General features: G+C 34.0%; 1 protein-coding gene across 1 annotated transcript; it reads left to right on the forward strand.

The window, feature by feature from the left end:
- Nucleotides 1-819: 819 nt before the first annotated feature.
- Nucleotides 820-8,664, forward strand: LOC132558672 (homeobox protein Hox-B6-like). Its single transcript, XM_060223267.1, has 3 exons — nt 820-1,297; nt 7,843-8,015; nt 8,422-8,664. Exons 1-3 carry the CDS (start codon nt 820-822, stop codon nt 8,662-8,664), a joined length of 894 nt encoding a protein of 297 aa, XP_060079250.1.
- The last annotated feature ends 9,260 nt before the right edge of the window (nt 8,665-17,924 follow it).

Genomic DNA, 17,924 nt, shown 5'->3' on the forward strand with positions numbered 1-17,924 from the left:
TCAACACTGATATCACAGAAATACAAGCTTATCGAAACATAGCGTATGTGCCGCGAAGTAAAACACAGTATGATAAGAACTAGTCCGAATTAATTATCAGTAAACATGTGATACATTACCGAAGTAATTTGTCAAAGTCACGCGCTGGATATTGGTTATGTAACCCCTTTTTTCTTCATCTAATTTAAATACAACAGAATGCAATGCTTGTTAGGTATGGTAAACGATGAAAAAACCTGTACATAGAGTATTAAACGATTTATCAGTCCGCTTATCTTAAGTGTCTACCATCTGGAGATAAGAGAAATGAGTTGTATATAGCCAGAGTCCCGCCTCTTCTGTCAATCAAGCACGACCGGATGATTTTGCCCCTCCTTTTGTTACTGGACCAACCAAGTTGACCTCAGTATTAACTGCGAAATCGATATGGTTGTTCGGTTCACAGATTACTACACCTCTTTCGAATAAGTCTGATTCCGCGTGGAGGAAATATTTCCACCAGTAAAAATGGTTTATGCCGCATTTCAATGTCTGAGGCATAACTAAAACATCTGCAAACTTGAAAGTAAAACAAATGCACCAGAAAGCGATAAAGAGCCAGAGCCACCGCCATCATCGTCATCATCATCATCATCATCATTGCTTCAGTCATCATACTCATAGTAATCATCATCATCATCATCATCATCATCATGAATGTTTAGTTATTTATTATACAAATATATTTAGATTGAGTGCACGCTTTTGATGAAGATTGCTTGATTTCCTCCCTGACTATTGGGTGTCGGTAATGAATTCTTTGCTGGATAATTAAATTCTATGGCTCACCAGACTATCTACGGCGTGAATTCTCCGAGCGTTCATCATTATAGCTCGGGATTTCCGTATAGTTTTACCCAGCCCTTCCAAAACCAGGCTAGTTTGGCCGCTAAAGTGTACAGGACACCTTCCAGTGCTTTACCTGGCTCCTCCGGGGGCTACACTTATCCTCACCCTGGAACGGACTATCGGTACCCCCGGAATGGACCTACAGGTGGATATTTCGGGTTCGGTGGAGGAGGGTATCCGTCAAATCACTCGGATTACTTCACCAGATCATTGTCATCTAGAGACACGTCATCAGATTATAAGTTTTCCTCAGTTTCCAATAAAGATATTATATCAAATTCCGGACTCGAAAAACTGCCTTCCCTTGACAGGAACATAACATCATCGTCGTATTCTCAGCTGACGTCATTACGTGCTGATTCACCGCCGTCAACGTCATCATCTCCAGTTTCGTGCACGAAAGCCGAAGGTAAGACATCAATGTTTTTTCAGGCATTGTACAATACAATTATCATTAATTATACCGAAATCAGGTTCGATATAAAATTTTTCTTCATTACCTTTGATTAAATCATATTTTATTCAATATTTACTCTCCCTCGTGTTCCAAGAAATTAATGCGTGACTAAATTGATACATATTTCATTTCTCAAATGTTCAAAATATTCCTAACACGAAAGTGTATCACATGTAACAAATATTGTATTGATTTAACACTTTAGATATAGATTCTAGGATAATGCTACATAATTAAGTTTGAAACTTTGGTATAAAAGGAATAACCATACCAATAACAATGTTACCGACGGGATGATCATTAGGTTTAGTGACACCTGACATATAAAGTGTGGATTTAAACATCCATCTAAAGTTGTTTCTGTCATATATTACCGAGCACACAGAACATTTATAACAGTTTAAGTGTTTCTTACCGTTAAATTGTTGGTGGTAATATTTCTAAATAACCGGAAAAAAATCAAACAAGATTTCCGACAACAGTAAAATTGTGTAAGGACATTTACAGAGCGCAATAACTTTGTCTGTCTGGTGTAAACAAAAAGTATACAAAATGTTTATATGTCATTGTAATAGTTGTTAGATAAAACACAGATGTATTTTGAAAATATAGGCACATTTAATAATTTTAATAAAAAGTGTTTTGGATTTGCTTGTCAAGAAAAAAATCCTGGAGTAGGAGTAGGACTAGTTGAGAGGTTGTAAGACGAAATGTATGGGTGATGTAGTATAATTCGCTGTTCTGTTTCATCAGTGTCTTTAGGGGTGTTCATATTAAAAGCTTGTTATACGTTTTGTTTGTTTTTAGCACAATCCTTGTACAACACAAATATTTGGTTATGATGAGAAATATCTTTCACAGGAAAATGTTTGTGGCTACAGTTTTGATATTTCAAAGTGGGAGTGTTTAGGGTATAGATATCTACTGGGTTTTTTCACGGAAGAGAGCATATGTGATGTATTGAGTAAAATTTTATAATATATTTCACATGAATACGTTCGATTGCAAAACTAGATAGTACATACCGTATATATTTCATAAGAACTTACAATGTACAATTTTTTGGTATAACCATAAAAATGGATCTAGACACAAATTTGTCTCCATGACAGAAATTACAAATGGATAGCAGAGAAAAATTGATTCAACGAAATTGAAAATGAAACGAACAGCAATCACAAAAGTTTTTGAAACATAAGAATTGAAATTAGAAATAAAAGAGGAGATATAGGAAGAAAATAAAGTATTTTCCGATTTACTGCATTGAGTAAACCTATGTGTCTATCCCTACCAAGTAACTATTACATAACGAAATTTTTCTGTAAATTTCTAAGATTTGCCAAAAAATGGCACAAGATGGGAACAGACATATAAAAACACGACTCTACAATGTTTATCTGCTATTAAGTGTAGACGCAAGGCATATTCCAGAAATATTGACATGAGTTGGATCTAGAACTCATATGAAACGTTAATACAAATATTTTACACACATATTTTTTTCGAGTTTGGGCAGATGTTAGATTGTTGTCACTAAACAATAACGTTTGTGTTAAAATATGATTTTGGATTGAATTAGAAAAATAAAAAACTCAAACCCAGTTGACTTTATGGTCTAAACCTTATGTTTATTTAATATTATAAAGGTTTAGTTTAGTATCTTTATATCCGAAATAGAACAGGTTATGATGTATGTAAATCAACAGGTTTTTAAACGAGGGTTCTTCTTCCGGAATTACCTTCACATTAATTTTTTCTTAAAAAAAAGGCAAATTGGCATGAAAAAATACGATACATTATTTCTATTTCTCATAATGTAATATTAAGTATTTGTTTCCATGTGGTGTTATCACGTCAATATTTTGTTTGGGATGTTAGAATAATGCCATGTCTGTATTTTACATAGGGAATACTTAGATACAGTATAGTGACGATTTGGTTGGATTTTTCCTGCGATACAAAGGTAAACACTCAGGTTATGGTAACAGCTAAAGTGGTCCTCGGGATTTATCTACGTACAGCATTTTTATGAGCAAAGAATTTATTTTTATACCCCTGGTTGACTTCGATAGCCATAACAAATTATCACAATTTCTAGGAAAGGATGTGATCAGTGATTAGGGCGCCAGTTTCTACATTCATGTACTTATTACAATGTTGTGTTCTCTTATTAAAAAATATGTACTCATAAAAAAATGTGGAATGATAATGATTGTCATTTTTTTGTCTGTTCCGTATAGTAAAGCCTTACAAACTTACGTGCAAATGCAATTCACTTGCTTTGTTTTCTGTCATTCAGCAGCTTAATCAGCACAAATGGATTAGCAAGAGAAGGAAACGAATAATGAAAAATGTAATTCCAGTCTCCATTGTATCATACCTTGTTAAAGGAATATCCGGGTATTTACACTAATATTATGCTATGATGGTCATAACATATCTGAAATATTAGTCACAAATACAAGATCTACCGCGTGTTGTGTTAATGTAGTTTAAGTTGGTTGTTATACATTTGTATATAAATTATTCTGTAATAGTGTTAGGTTAGGATAAATACCTACATATCCGCTGTATACTTTTATACTGAAAATCAACAGTTTTATTTGATTTTTAACGTCGGGAATGTTCGGATCTTCTCTCCAGCATATCACAGGACTGAAAGACTTCCAAGTACAAAACACATCAAAATACATTTCAAGCATAAGAGAGAGAGAGAATAATTGAATTACAGCTGTTTTGTACTCCCCAGATTTACTAATGGTGTTACATAGAATAAAACCAAGTACAATAAAATTGTATGACGTTACGTCGAATTCAAACTACTATCGAAGTATTCGTATTGTCTACAACAAGTACGTGTCATAGCATTGTTACCGCCAAAATACTTCTTAACCAATTGTTAAAGCACTCTATTTTAAACCCATCAAGGAAAATGAGATGAAATCTGGTTGTTAAGTAATATCTGTGTAAGGACACTAAGATGTGTAGATGTGTACAACACAGTTCTGTTGATAAAACATCACAACAACAACATGTCGACATAATCATAATCCAAACTTTAATTGAAAAAAAAACTAGGACAAAATATGAACGAAAGAAAGACTTACACAGAGACCATGAAAAGTAGAAGGAGAATAAAACTAGGTGTTCGGAAGGAGTAAGCGTCTTTTTCTTCATAGACGACACCCGCCATGTAAATCTTGGTCCATCCAAGTAAGTAATGCCACGTTCTCAGATAAGAACAAGGTATACAACAACGGAACCAACGAGCCTCAAACACGTCCAATGTCATATCGCATTTAGAAATAAAATATTTCACTATGACGACCGTAAACCTTCCCGTTAATTTTCGTAAACCGATATCTTTTGAAATTCTGTGTTACAAGTTTGTCCTTCAGTTGAAGACTGCTTGCACAGAAATCGCGATTATGTGAACAGGTCATTGAATATAGAATCAACTGCGACATGTACACATATTTGTAAAACAGGAAACAAAAGATGAATTTTTTATATTTCTTTTCATCATCGCCTGCTAGGTTTCAAAATTATGACTACAATGACGAAATAGCTGTATGATAGAGTTGAATTTATTTTGGGTCTTGCTTATTCTAAAAATGTAGTGAAAGGTACTTTTCACGTATATGTCTTAACCTTAACTTTTGGACTTAACCTTTCGGAACACCCTGTTTTGTTCCCATTCTACTTTACATAGGCTCGCTTTTCCCCCTCGATCCTGAATTGTAATTTCCGTTTTATATATATATCGTTAATTTTCTTTTCCTTTTGGGGTTTTAACGGAACTGCACAATATACAACAAAGACATGTAATTAGGGAGTTGTATTGCAATTTCCACTTTAATTTCACATGCGTGTGTCATTCTTGTTGTCAAATCCTAATTTGATTTCCTATTCAAAGTCTAGCAGCAAAACCAATTTGTACCATTGTAGAGTGTGATTTTTTAGACACTGGTAAACTTCACAGAACACCCAAATCAAACGTACGTACTTGCTTTCTGACCCGTAGGTCAAGATAGTAGAAATGCAGATTTAACCCACACATTCACTTCAGATTATACTTTAATGAATGGTTACCTCTAATTAGCCCCATATATACATATAACGCACCCTTAACAACTTTGCGTAAACAAATTCAATGAAGCGGTTTTGACTCGTTGTCGGATCTGACGGACCGGTGATTGGTTTAAGAGCTTAGAAATTACTTAATTTACTCTATCCGTCGTTATCACTCCATCGACTACCTGCGCTGCATTTCTACAATTAACCTTTCGCCACATTTCAAGAGATTCGTGCTATCTGTTTAATTGTCGAATTTTAAGCTATTTGGTACTGTATCAGGGGCCTTAATAGGGTTAAATGGAAAAAATATATTCAAGTTAAAACAGTTAAAAATAAAAATTAATATAAAAACGGATAATTTGGAAGAAATGGTTTTAAAAGGAACAAGTATTAGACAATATGTGTGTCATTTTTTTCTGTAAAAAGTTAATTAATTAAACATAAAATGTTTCCATACCATCAATTCCACTGACACTGTATCAGAGGAACACCTCTCGAACTGTCCCGTAAAGTGCCTCACCAGACATGCTATTGTAAAAGACAAAACCGCAGACGGACCAGCGCCGGAATGAATTAGCGCCGTGGGTTGATTGCCCTGTGCAATGGGTCAGTGAACATTTGGCTAGTTAGACGATTAATGATTATTAAATTATTAGATCCACGGTTTTAGGTATATCTGTAGGGTAAACCTACCGGAAAGTTTCATTTCCTCGCCATTTCAAAGTCCATTCCAATGATCACACATCTTGAGTAGCAAACATAACTTAATTATTGTTCTTTTTCTTGTAAAATGAAGGATTTGATTGTAAGTGGATTGTGTTATCAATATAACGTTTCTATAATGTCACTTCATGCAATACAGACTGATAATAAATTTCAATATAAAATATATAAATAGACATGCGTTTAGTGGTAAGTTGCTAGGTTGAACGTGCAATTGAATTTCTAACAAAGCCTAGACATACATTGTTGTAAAGCAAAGTTCATGTTAGATCACAACTCCTCGATAAACATTTGTCAACCTCCATTAGTCATCACGAGTACTGTGATCGGAGACAAACCTTTTGCTATATGTTCCAAACTCCCATATTGTCATGGTAACAGCTATTTTTGATATAGCTTACCAATCACTACCTGAGAGTCGTAAAAACTCTACCCAAATTCAATAAGGATGTCTTGGGCTCAAGCAGACATCATGTACTTATGTCACTTACAAATGTACTCTAAATCTGGTGTGTTCAATACGCAGTTTAAATGCATGCTTTCGGCATGTAACAAATGTAACACACTAGTGAGTAATTTTGCAAATTAAATAGTAAGATGAATTAATAATACTATTGTATTTTTAACTCAATAACATTCTTTTAATGTGTAGTTCAAGGCCATCAGCCCAAAGTACATGTTTTACAGTTGTATACCACATTGTTCACATCAAAGCCAGTAATTATATGTATTTTATAATCATCAAATCATTCTAATAGTTATATAACGTCTAAATTACAAGAGCTGTGATATCATGGAAATCTTATTCTCAAATTTTGTCTGAAAAAGTACTTAGAAAAAGTTTGCAACAAATCTAAATTTATCCTCGTTTCTGGTTAAGAACAAATATTTTTCATTCACATCAATATCCAGAGCACAGATTTGTCTTGTATGAGTATATCAAGAACAGCGTGATAAAAGGTGGTGTTCGTCCTCGGTGAGATTTGTGTTATTTGTAGATAGACAGTAACCTTTCTTATTGCTATATTCTCTTCCGTTAGATCGGTACGGCAACATTAGATATAGGTTTAGTTAAGGATGTATATGTTGTAAATGTGATAATCTGTTCTGTCATTAAAGTATTGACAAATTGACAACCATTAATTAAGTCCTAGCTTTATCAGAATTTTGACGACTGAAAAGTTTTTCATCTTTATGTCTTTGCACAGCCTTAGACTGTCTGTATCTTTTTGTTATCCAGAAATGTAGATTTCTGCGGCGAATGTTAGTTTTGATTTTAAGTGCTCAGAGGTCATTAGTTTTGTAGTTTGGATGTTATTTACCCCGCTGTGGTTCTGAAAACTTTGCTGGTATTGACCTGTATCTACATAGTGGCTGTCGTCGTTAAAGCTTAAGACGCTTACTCTTTTAGAACATCTGGTCTACCTCTCCTTGTGGTTCTTCACAGGTCTTCGTATGAATCTGGCATTTGTCTTGAAGATGCATACCTTTCCTTTACCTTTGGTCATATTTTCGTTTTACATTGTAAAGTGATTTCGTGTGAACGTTTTGTTTTTTTTTTTTTCAACTTAGCCGTTTTTAGCGAATGGAGATGCATTAGCATTACTCTAATCTGAAAAGGAATGAAAGAAAGCAAATCTTAATATACGAGATCACATGACAAAGATTATTAATGGTGTAATTTTATTTTATTACAGAAGGAGATAGTCCAGCGTTCAAATTAGATCTTTCGTCCAAACCCAGGAAAGAAAGGACGGCTTTCTCTAAAAACCAAATACGAGAACTAGAGAAGGAATTCGGGATCCATAATTACCTGACCAGACTAAGACGGTACGAAATAGCCGTAGCATTGGACCTCACAGAACGCCAGGTACATCTCTTACCTATAAAATGTTTTTATACTCTAAACACAACAGTGTGATTCTTTCTTGTTGAAGATAAATAGAATTCTGTTCAAAAAGGCACTTTTTGATAAATTATCATCTTGTCATGGTCAAATTATATAGGATTATTGGTATCGGTGCTGCATTTGTACAATGTATATATTTATCTATATTTAGTTTTCGTGTGAAAGTCGGTGATATAGCGATAAACAACAAAGAGAAATTACATTGTGTCCACAGATCAAAATCTTATATTTAGATTCAACAAAACTAGAGCGAAATATGTACAAAAATTTACACATCATGTTTTCTTTCTTTTCTATAAAATTGTTCTTTCTACTTTTTTTCTTTTGTTTTAATTAACTGAAGAGATTTTGTAATTTTTGTTGTCAGGTAAAAGTTTGGTTTCAAAATCGAAGGATGAAATGGAAACGAGTGAAAGGCGCACAACTTGGAAAGGACAAAATTACAGGACAAATAAAGCCATTGATAAGTCCGCACGTTTCTGAAAATAACGCCATGACAGAGCACTTTGGTGACAATTATCAACAGACACTCTCCGATCTGGAAGACAAATTCGCCGATTATAACTACAAATTTGAGAAGACATGCGAATCGAAGCATTCAAAGTGTTGATTTTATTGTTTCCTGGTGTATATGATTGTTTGTACCGTCAAAAACAGGACCTATGTGTTGTTTGTACCGTCAAAAACAGGACCTATGTGTTGTTTGTACCGTCAAAAACAGGACCTATGTGTTGTTTGTACCGTCAAAAACAGGACGTATGTGTTGTTTGTACCGTCAAAAACAGGACGCCTGTGGATACAACGTATTTTCATAATGTGAATACGAGGCTCCATGCAAAGACTGAAGGACAGGTTGAGATACACTGTCTGTAGCACCGATTAGAAACCGGAGTTTCAACATGATTCGGTATCAATTATCGATCACTATATATCAATTACGTATGTTTCAATTTATATTAAAAGTAGATACAGGTGAATCTTTTGGCTTATTTCTGCCTTGTATGTCTAATGTGCAAGGGTCATTATCAAAACACTAACATCCTTGTTACAAAATAAGGTAAAACAAAGTACTAACATCACTATCGGACTAAATAACGTTCCTTTTACACCAAAATCACAAAACGCATTCACAAGATAAATAGTATGACATGGAAATTAATGATATGCTACATAAATACTAATGATTTCATACGTATAACTACAATAGCATTTCAGTAAAGGCATTGGTTAAGATAAAAAAAAATTTTTAAAAAAAACCGGAGTTTATCATTATGTAAAGATCAAGTCTAAAAAAGGTAAATTCAAGTCATACAAGCTTTGTGTACATGTAATCCCAATGTTAGATCATGTAAAACATTTACAGGATCAGTAAATATTGAGGCAGACGACTGATATAAGATGAAAAATCCTTAACGAAACAAAGTAGAGATTGAGGCAGACGACTGATGTAAAGTGTAAAACATTTTAAGAAACAAAGTAGAGATTGAGGCCGACGACTGATATAAGTTAAAAAAAACAACATTTAATGAAACAAAGTAGAGATTGAGGCAGACGACTGATGTAAGATGTAAAACATTTAAAGAAACAAAGTAGAGATTGAGGCAGACGGATGATATCAGATGTAAAACATTTAAAAAAACAAAATAGAGATTGGGGCAGACGACTGAAGTAAAATGTAAAACATTTAAAGAAACAAAATAGAGATTGGGGCAGACGACTGAAGTAAAATGTAAAACATTTAATGAAACAAAGTAGATATTGAGGCAGACGGATGATATCAGATATAAAACATTTAAAGAAACAAAGTAGAGATTGAGGCAGACGGATGATATCAGATGTAAAACATTTAAAGAAACACAGTAGAGATTAAGGCAGACGACTGATATAAGTTAAATAGTATGACATTTAATGAAACAAAGTAGAGATTGAGGCAAACGACATATGTAAAATGTAAAGCATTTAAAGGAACAGAGTAGAGATTGCAGCAGACGAATGATGTAAAATGTAAAACATTTAAAGAAACAAAGTAGAGATTGAGGCAGACGGATGATATCAGATGTAAAACATTTAAAGAAACAAAGTAGAGATTGAGGCAGACGGATGATATCAGATGTAAAACATTTAAAGAAACACAGTAGAGATTGAGGCAGACGACTGATTCAAAGTAAAGACTGTGGCTGACGATTGATGTAAGATGTATAACATTGCAAATTACGGATACGGTATACGTATATGAACAATGTGAATTCTAGATCGTTTTAAACAATATATTAGATTTATACCTGACCGTTAAATACCAACACAATTGGTTTCAAGGTTTTATTCAGTCACTGTGTCACACTTACGTGTGTAACAAGAGGTCACATACATATAATTTACATGATACGTGGCGTATGACAGGTACAATTACAACAATTTCTGTAAATGATAGTAATAATTACTAACTATCACATTCATGTATTAACAATTTGGTACTTAAACCTTAACACTTAAATCAACAATTTACCAAGTTTTTCTATAAATCTACAAATTCTTGTAAACATTTTAACATTGAATATGTTAAAAAAAATCCTTGCATTTTGATATGACTTGGGTAAGTAAAGTTATATTTTGGTATATATTTTTCTCTTAGACGTTTTACTGATTCGTTTTCGCATGTAAATAAATAGTGATATTCGTCTCCGATGTCAGAGTTACATAATGTGCAGAATCTTTCTTGACGAGGATACCTGTCCATCTTCCTGTTTCTACCGGTAAATGCATATTTGAAGAACGAAATTTACACATAATTTTCCTATCAATGGTATTAAGCTTGGTTAAGTATTTTTCTTGTTCAAACTTTGTCTTAAAAATGGAATATGTTTGTCCCCTAGAGGAGTTAAAAATGTCATCAAACCATTTCTGTATAAATTGATCCTTAAGTCTATTTTCACCAAATTCTTAATTTCATCTCTTGAAAAAGAACACGTAGATTGATAATACCAAACGTAATTCAGACCCGTTTGGAAAAGGACATCCTTGACATATGAGAGCCATTTAAATGACACAATTCCATTTTCTTGTAATGTGTACATTAATTTATAAATATCACTTGATAACTTATTAGATGTAATCAACTTATGCCAAAATAATACTATTCTACATTTTATTTCGATATCTAATGGGTATCTACCCAGCTCTCCATAAACAATGAAATTAGCTGTGCCTTTCTTACATTTAGTATACTTTTACAAAAGTGCATATGGATTTTCTCTATAATATTGGTATTTTCAAAACCCCATATTTCTGCTGAATACAGGAGAACTGGCATGATAACTGAATCGAATATTTTCAATTGCAAATCAACTGGTAATGAAATATTTAATAATTTTTTATAGACAGCAAAAAGTGATTTCTGTGCCTGTTCAACAACTTTTTTCCTTGCTTTAAAAAAACTACCATTAAAATTAAAGAAAATACCAAGGTAGGTATACCCATGTATTTCCAATTCTACGTTACATAAAGTAAAATTGTGCGTTTCCTTTTGGTAAAGAAATCGAGGATGCCATAGTCAAAAAAGGGACACTAGAGATATGACAGTCAAAACAGGGACACAGAATATCACGATGTCGACAGTTTTTTTTAAAATATTTGACCGTCAAGTTCAACGACATTCTTCATTATGTATTATCAACCTGCACCAATTAGTTTTTGTTTCCTATGACAATGATGTCAGAAATATCCAGAGGGGAGGGGTTATAGTTACAACGGTATAATGGCATCGTTCAACAAATCAGGTGAAACAGAGACATAATAATCCAAAATCACTGACAAATGTGTTTCTTCATCACAATACAATTCAGTTAAATTTGCTGACCATTATTATAAATATAGATTAATACCAAGTTATCACGGGAAAAAAATACATTGTAAGGCACGAGTTGATATCACGTTAACACTCACAGAAATACAATGTTAAACACAAGTTGATATAAAGTTAACAATCATAGAATACAGTGTTAAGCACAAGTTGATATGAAGTTAACACTTAGAGAAATACAGAGTTAAACACGAGCTGATATCATGATATCAAGTTAACACTCCGAGATATACATTGTTACGCACAAATTGAAATCAAGTTAACTCTCACAGAAATACAATGCTAAACACAAGTTGATGTCAAGTTAACAATCTGAGATATACAATGTTACGCACAAATTGATATCAAGTTAACTCTCACAGAAATACAATGTTAAGCACAAGCTGATATCAAGTTAACACTCTGAGATATACATTGTTACGCACAAATTGATATCAAGTTAACTCTCACAGAAATACAACGTTAAACACAAATTGATATCAAGTTAACTCTCACAGAAATACAGTGTAAAGAACAAGATGATATCAAGTATGCCCACTCTCAGTGTCTACGCCATCATGAAAATAATGCATTTTCTTGCATAATATGGTGGTCGACGTATTTAATTCTATATGTGTCATGTGTAATCGTGTAACCGTCCTTGTTTTCATTCTATGGGCGTGACGTCACGTGCTATTGCAGAGAAGTACAAAGATCTTAGTTGATACAAGGAAATAGGTTATATCTAGTCATCTAATCAACTATTGCAATCTTGGCGATATCACTCTGCTTTACAAGGGGATCTTACTGAATTGTACCAGTTTATTTTTCTTTTGTGTTAATGAAGAATCTGACGATGGAAAGCGTTTGGTTAACAAAGCTATGTAAAAGATACAAGAAACACCACTAAAACATAGATTGGCGTAAATCAAAATATTTTCAAAATATATTTTTAAAATGATATTGCCATGTTGAAAAACGTAATCTTAATTCTAAAACGTTGGGTTAGTCCATATTCATATTTTCTTCTCAAAACATGGCCAAACTCTCTTACCGGTTAAGAAGAAACAAAATAATTCATAGTTACAAGGAGACCCTTGAAAAGAATGGAGGACATTGATCGGGAACTTCTTCTGCGTCATTTACGACACCCATCATATTGATCTGGATCCCACCAAGAATTGCACGTTCTCAAACTGAGACCATGTTTAAAGAAGCTTCGAAAATCGATTTTGTATTGTACAAGATTGTTTTCCGAGTAAGTTATGTTGTCTATCCAGTAACTTCCCCAGAATCTTAATCAGCATGAATATTGAAGTTTTTAGAGTTAGCAGTCGACTCTTGTTACGGAAGTTGCTTTATATGATTAGAAAAAATGCCATATCGACTGATTTGGTATGATAAATAAAAACAATATGTTGAGGTAAGTAGAAAAGCTACTGTTAATAGACTATTAACTAAAGGTCAGTGAAAATCTGTCCTTGTTAGTTACGTCGTTGAAAAGCACTACTTTATGTATATGTATGCATGTATAGATAGAGGAATATTATGATGGGGTAAGGGAAGTAACTCCAATGCAGATATTAAGGTACTGAGCTTGAGACTCTGTAGAACACCAAGTGCGATAACTCTGATACTCTTGAGATATATACTGTTGAGAAGTGCGAAAGGACCTGAATTTGTTAAAACCTTGGAGGCGACTGAGAAAGAAAATCGAAGTTGGTCAAAAATTTGTGTTAAAAAAATAAGAAGAAGAGAAAAAAACTCCAAAAAACAATAATAAGATAATAAAATAAAACTGGAAGTTTCCCTAACCCTAAGTTTCCATAATGTTCAATATTATATAAACAAAATAAAACGTATCACGCCTGTTACGGCAGATCGCGGGGACTGAAGTCCCATCATTGTCTATCACCTGCGATAATTTAATAACCTGCCCGTGTGCCCAGCGAGTTTTTTTTATAAAATTGTAAAGAAATTACAGGTTTATAGGACAGATTCTGTATACCAACTTTTCTTTCATTATTAAATACAGCGTCTATTATGTAGGCGTTGTATACCTATATAACCATCAAAAAAGCTAATCAGAACAGGTAACAAAAACCTTGTTAAATCATCCTAAAAATGGATAGTGAATCGCATCCTAAACAAGATACTAAGGGCGACCTGAAAGTGAAAATGGAGAACAAATGGGCTACATCATTGTAAAATATAGGTAAATGCGTGATCTGATTAAACTATAGATCATCATTATTGTACACTTCATAACGCGGTGTAATTGATGGTCTGTACGTTCATCAGATGTGTTCCCTCTTCGTGTAAGAAACAGGCCCCTTCAGACGATTCTGTGGTCCAAATGGAGCCCTAATCATGGAATAGATAAGTCCTCCTCCGTGTGATACGTTTCCAGCACTAACAAAGATAAACATCACAATCGCATCACTCCTCGATCACAGATCTCCGCCGGCCGATCATGAATTCCAGAATCTTCGGCAGAAAGACCATGGTAACGAAAACTGGACTCTATTTAGTGGTCGTATTCTGTGTTATTAGGAAACAGAAGACGAAAGCCGATTCTGAACTGTCTTATCTACAGTTAAAATGTATGGAATTCAGCTTATACATTATAATATAGTACTTTGTGATCTAGTGACCCAGGACCCAAAAGGTTGTAATACCTGGGTCGTTTTTACCAAGAAGTTTTTACTACGTGTCACAAAACTGGGTATTGATATTATGTGTAGGTCTCTTTAATGAAAATTAACATTTTAAATTCACTTGACGCAGTCAAGCATGTGTACCATAGTATAGTTTACATGATATGCTGGAAATCATGCACAAGATGTTGTCATTCTGGACTCAATTTTACTGTCGAGAGTTATCCTTCCTTACACATACGTTGTTTTTACATATATGCATTTTAGTTTACACGAATACACTAAGCCATGGCTGAAACTTTGGACATCGCAGCGACCCTAACATAACCTCTACTTTCGCTAATGGGAAGTAAATTATGTCAAGGTATGGGGGTCCTGATTACTAGTATCGAATCATATGATTTACGTAAAAATCCATAAAGTATGTTTTCCTATGGCAATTACAGTCGCCATAATTGCAAGTGTCCTATTGTCAAATCCCGTCGAATATTTCTGTATTCAGGAAAATACTCTTTTGTTTATATTTACATAACCAACTTCATTTTGGGAAATATCAGTCATTTATCTAGCAATTATCCGTCATTGTGAGAATACGCCTGCCACATATATGCTGTATTCGGAAGTGACGGAAAACAGCTGTATTTAGAACGTGCGGTAATTCGACAGAATTTCTCTCTGAATTTATTAAAATGTTACGTTAAGAAATATAAATAGTTGTTGAAATAAACGATTTTACATGTTGTGATGAACATGCTGATCTATGAATTTTCATAAAATCACTGTTATAACCGGTGAAGTTTGGAGCTATATTTTCGTGCGGAGCAATTATTTGGCGTCCGTCATCCGGCAAAATTCAACGTAACGTCAACATCAGGTAAACACAGATTGATCAACAAAACTGTTTAAGTTTAAATAGTCTGATTTTCAATCAATGTTGCAGGATAAATGGAATTGATTTAATAATTATTTTATTGCTGAAAGTTCGTACAATAGGATTGGACACAAGTTTTACCAACTTATAAAGCCCTCTCCATTATATAGTTTATACACCAATACTTCAACAACAAGCAATGTAACAATATATATATATGATAATAATTTTTGATTGAAACTATTTTAGATCGGGACAGAAAGACAAAAGCGAAGAGCCACTCTTACCTTTCTTGGCCCTCGCCAAAATACAGTTTATATTTTAAAACATTGACCATTTATTCTCTACGTACCTATGTCCGGTGGAGTAAATGTAATGGTTGAAACAGACGACACATGGAACGGCCGCCATACCATTGTGACGTCACACTAAAGCAGGAGCAGTCGTAATTACTCGTCTTTGTCAATTAAGTAAACACGGGGGTAAATGTAGATATGGGAACAGCCGACACCTGAAATGATGTCAAATGTATTAATGTATAAGTAGAACGGATATGAAAGTCTGTTTGAACTGTACACTGAAAGACAGTTTCCAAATTGAAATGTTTCACTGATGCCACACGTAGCATAAAAAAGATAATGATCGACATTTAGAAAGCATCAGTGTTTCAAGGGACGAGGACTCATTAAGGACGATTAAAAACCTATATCATTGACTTTAAAAAAGCAAAAACTTCCGAACATTAAATTCAGTTTGACATATTTCAAATGTCGGAAAAATCCAATTAATCCTTACAAAAACCAATACACGTGTTAATTATTATTTCAATCTATCGTAGCGAGAGTCAGGGACTTTTCTCTCTTTCTCGGTATAGACATGCAGTATGTCATATTTACAGCTGCCCATTTCTTATATGTGATTGGCTGTTCGTTTTATCTCAGCGCGCGCGCACACACAGCGCTGTCCGCATTAATGTAGCGAAATCATCGATGTTATTGATATCGATGTAATTATACTGTTTTAAAAATCAAATTCAATTCAAATATTTATTGCACTATTCTAATTACATGAAGCAGTTTGGTTGCAATACAAACACACATAGCTGTTAAACAAGTAGTGAATTAGATAATACCGGATACTAGAGTTATTAGTTGACAAAAATGTAATGTTCATAAGTTTTCCTCTTTCAACTTATTGAGATCAATTTCAAAAATGAAAAACATAGAAAATTTCAAATTATCATATAAAAAAACAAAAAAAAAAAAAAACCACAGCTTTAGCTTTAGATGCAAAGCGTTACTTTTTTTAAATCTTGGTTTTGACATTCAACAAGTTTTGATACAGATGAATTCCATATTTCAGAGTAATACGTAAGTATTAGTCTAATCAGAGACGTCTATATGTTATACATGTCTCTGGTCTAATTAAAGACTCAAAAAGTTTACATTGAGCCGTAAGAAAATTTTCATTTTTTTTCACGATTTATTCAATACTTTTGGACGTATTTCACTTGCTAGAGTAGAGTACTAGTAATAGACAGACTCGTCAATGGTCTGTTTGGTTTGTGTATCACGGAATTCTTCACTAGGGATCACTTTATCAGTAATGTTGTGCGTTTCAATTCTGAAACTGACTTGTTGAGTTTGGGTAAGTTTGTTTCCTATTTTATATCCGGAAATATTATTACTTCCAAGTCCACAATTTCTGTTTGATAGGATCTTCATCATAATCATGTGCATTAGTTTTACACGGTGTTTTCATGAAATGCCAACATTTTCCTGATTCCTGATCGATTTGGCTCCAAAACATTTTATATGTGTATTTCATCATGTTTAAATATATAAATCAGCTCTTTTATTTTATCTTGAAATGTACCTCTTTAAATGTTCTAATGAAGCTTTTCTCAGTCGAAAATGGGTGCCGCATTTCGTAAAAGCCCGGCTTCGGCGCGTGCACTATAAGATGATCACGTGATATACGAATACATGGCGGTTTTACACGAAGAACCGATGTAACAAACCGATGTAACAGAGGGTCAAACGGTAGTGGAGATAAGATACGGCTGTTAACGTATCTGTCACGGAACAGCTGGAATATCTTCCCTCGCCCATCCCTGGTAAGTCCTGGGTATCGCATATCACAACCTATATGTGTTAATACCCAGGTATTTGTCATACGGTGTAAATTTATCGTGTGCTGAAAGACCGAAAGGTTAAATAAAATAAATGTAAGCCTATATGTTTTGAGAAAAATGTGACGCCAAAAGTTCCGTTCAAAATTTGAAAGTAATTGAATATGGTATGATTAGTTTCCCCGCGTAAAAAAGAAAACAACGTTTGTTGAGTATCGTCACGAAAAAATCTCCCATTTTTTGTCAGTTGACAATAAAACGGGGACCATACATTTGATAACAGGGGGACCAGACAGCTGATGATAACACAGGGACCATACATTTGATAACAGGGGGGGGGGGGGGGGGGGGGGGGGGGGGGGGGGGTGGGCAG

Source organism: Ylistrum balloti, unplaced genomic scaffold, assembly GCF_031769215.1.
Source record: "Ylistrum balloti isolate Yb309-2 unplaced genomic scaffold, AGI_CSIRO_Ybal_v1 Utg370808, whole genome shotgun sequence".
Classification (NCBI taxonomy): Eukaryota; Metazoa; Mollusca; class Bivalvia; order Pectinida; family Pectinidae; genus Ylistrum; species Ylistrum balloti.

What these genes read in the sequence shown, in the direction of transcription:
- LOC132558672 (XM_060223267.1), top strand. Translation starts at nt 820, where the DNA reads ATGGCTCACCAGACTATCTACGGCGTGAATTCTCCGAGCGTTCATCAT. An exon ending in TTCGTGCACGAAAGCCGAAG is followed by an intron (nt 1,298 to 7,842) that starts GTAAGACATCAA and finishes ATTTTATTACAG; the next exon opens with AAGGAGATAGTCCAGCGTTC. An exon ending in TGGACCTCACAGAACGCCAG is followed by an intron (nt 8,016 to 8,421) that starts GTACATCTCTTA and finishes TTTTGTTGTCAG; the next exon opens with GTAAAAGTTTGGTTTCAAAA.